This window comes from Corvus brachyrhynchos, unplaced genomic scaffold (genome assembly GCF_000691975.1).
Source record: "Corvus brachyrhynchos isolate BGI_N302 unplaced genomic scaffold, ASM69197v1 scaffold21, whole genome shotgun sequence".
Taxonomy (NCBI): domain Eukaryota; kingdom Metazoa; phylum Chordata; class Aves; order Passeriformes; family Corvidae; genus Corvus; species Corvus brachyrhynchos.
The window spans coordinates 4,329,558-4,332,418 of record NW_008236924.1 but is presented as its reverse complement, the minus strand read 5'-3'; the positions used below and the strand labels follow the sequence as shown (position 1 = coordinate 4,332,418).

General features: G+C 62.2%; 1 protein-coding gene across 1 annotated transcript in view; it reads right to left on the bottom strand.

Annotated features, from left to right (window-relative positions):
- PDLIM7 (PDZ and LIM domain 7) overlaps positions 1 to 2,861 on the bottom strand; it is a 15,868-nt gene that overhangs the window by 10,330 nt on the left and 2,677 nt on the right. Inside the window, 4 exon segments of the mRNA XM_017728184.1 lie at positions 675 to 686; positions 742 to 915; positions 1,612 to 1,642; positions 1,951 to 2,102. Coding sequence (XP_017583673.1) covers positions 675 to 686; positions 742 to 915; positions 1,612 to 1,642; positions 1,951 to 2,102 — 369 coding nt within the window.

The window sequence follows — 2,861 nt, the reverse complement described above, 5'->3', positions numbered from 1 at the left end:
GTGTAGGAAAAGGGAAAGAGAAAGGGAGGAGAGAAAGAAAGAAAAAGGAAGGTGAAATTAGACCTGCAGCACCCAAGAAGTTTCCAGAGCTCACCTATGGCCTGTACCCCTATCCCCGAGTCTCACACCCAGCTCGCCCAGGGCTGAGAGCACACTGGGACACATGGGCAGATGCCAATGGACCAGACTGTGCTCCCTCAGCCCCCAGAACAGGCCTGGATGCCCAGGGCAGTCAGTGCCACATCCCATCCCATTGCCCAGTTCCTGGGAACCACAGCAGCTCTGGCAGGAGGAACAGGGACCAGCAGCTGCTGGACATGTGCAACCAAGCAGAGCCAGGGGAGAACAGTGTGGCAGGGCTGGAGGCCATCACTCTGCCTAGCCCCTTCCTGCAGCCAGGGGACCAGCACGACATCCCCAGGCAGGCACCGGCTGGTGGTCACAGACAGCCACCGTTTCCCTGCCACTGCAGATGCCAGCCAGTCTCCTGCTACAGCCACCATGTCAAGCCTGGCAGGAGTCCCCACAGGCTGACACATCTCTGAGCGAGGGACTGGCACAAGCATGGCTGTGTGTCCCTGTGTGCAACAGTTCTCTTGTGCCACCTCGGCACCAGCCACCGGGGACCCTGGCACAGGCACTGTCACCCACTCCCACCCAGGGTGCCTGGCATGCAAGGCGCAGCAGGGCTGGGCAGCAGGCTCCCCCCAGTCCTCAGGGAGCAGGATGGACAGCAACATACCCGTTGTGCTGGGGGGTGCAGGCGGGCGCCAGGGGCGCATACGTCACGGGTTTCGTCACCAGCCCGGGCCGTGGGTTCGGAGGTGAGCCGGCCCCGAAGGGCCGAGCTGTTTTGTTGAGGGCGGTGCTGGGAGCGAAGTTATATTTCAGGGGTTCAGAGCAGGGGAGTGAGTCCTGAGCGAGACAAAACACACAGACACAGGCTCACACGTCAAGCAGCATGCAAGCAGCAGCCCTGGGCCAGGCAGCACAGGAGGCAGCCAGGTAGGAAAGCTGAACAGCACGTGCACCTTGGAGACCGGGCTCTGCCAGGCTGGCACTCACTCCACTGGGCACCTGGCCCAGTGACAGCAGATCACAAACCCAGCCTGAAGGTCATTTGAAGATTAGTAGGTGCCCTGGACACTTGCTGCTGCCCGTGGCAGGGCGGTGCATGCACACACACTGATCGCAACTGTCCCATGGCACAAAGCTGAACACATGCAGGTGGCTTCTACCCAGGAGCCACGAGTTCACCAGCCCCAGCCCTGCCTCCCCGTGCCAGGGCACTCCCCAGCACTAGCAAACACAGTACTGCACCTGCCCAGCCTCCTCCCCTGTGCTGGCCCCTCTGCACCCCTGCCCACACCCAGCACCAGCACGGGCACAGACAATCTGGGCCCAGGTCCCTACTGAGCAGATCTCACTGCCTCTGATCCTCCACGGTGCCAGAGGTCAGAGCTGCTCCTCCAGCTGCGTTTTACAGACCTCCAAACACACCTTGGCCCCCTAAAAGCCCCAGGAGCAAAGTCCATTTGTTTGACTACACTGAGATTCCCTTCCCCTGAGATGAGGCTGAGCTGCCGCTGCGGCACCAGGAGCAACACGTACCTTCTGCAGCTTCCCCAGCTGGTTCTGGGCTCTGCAAGAGAGGAGACAGATGGGCAGGTGCTGGAGCTGGCCCAGACACCACCAGCATGCGAGTACCCCAGGGATGCAGCACCCAACCGAGGGGAACCATGGCCAGCTGGCACTGCTGTGTGGCTTCCAGTCAGGTTAAGCCTTACATAGGCAAGCAGAGCCCTTGGACACAGCCAGGAGCTTCCAGGCTCTAAGTAAGGAGCATTGATGCTGGAAGATGGTGATGCCCGGAGGTGGCACTGGGCAGAGTGCCCTGATTATGCTCCAGTCAGACCAGAACCCCATGTTTGTGGGACCCACAATTCCTACCTGCTCAGGGTGAGGCAGAGCCTGTCCCCACAGGCACGGATCCTGTTCTGGGCCTCGATGTGTGTCATGGCACTGGTGCTCTCCCCGTCGATGTACAGCACCCAGTCACCCACTCCCACGCCGGCCTGGGCCGCCTTCCCGCCTGGAGTCAGCTGCAGGACAGACAGAGTTAGGGAGAGCTGGAACAGCCGAGTGGTGATGTGGGAGCAGAGGGACATCCTCATGAAGGCAGCAGCCTGCAGAGGCCCAGGATCCCCAGCCCAGCACAGGACACCACGCAGCCCAGACCAGGGGAACGTGGGGACCCCAGATTACTTCCCATTTCCCAGTGCATGAGCCCAGAGCAGCCTCTTCCCCTTGGCAGCAGCAGAAGGCAAAGCACTACTCCAGGGCACTGCCCAGCCCCAGCCCTCTGGCACGGCTGGGGACCCTGCCAGCACCCTGGGCCCTCATCACTGTGACGCCAAACACAGAGGCAGTGCTGCCTCGGGCTCAGCAAGAAGCCCAGCCACCCCTTGGACTCATCCCTGTGGTCCTGGGGCAGGAAGAGAGCACAGTGAGTCAGGGCTCGTTGGGCAGCCCACATGTCACTGCAAACCACAGGCATGTCCAGCCCTCCTCCTGGGGTGGGGAGGGACAGGGGAGGCACCCCTTAGGCACTCCCCCCAGCCGCCAGAGCTCCCTTCCCGTTCCCAGCAGGCACAGACATTACCTCATTCCCACAGAGGAGCAGGAGCCCTCCCGGGCCAGGGAGACACCCGTCCCCACCCACGTTGCCCCGCTGGGACAGCCGGGAGCACAGCCATGAGTTCCCCTTCCCAGCCACAGTGCCAGGGATGCGCCTTGCCCCTGCTATGGCTCCATGGCACAGCTGTACATCAACCCCACGCTGGGAAGTGGAGGCTGCCCTC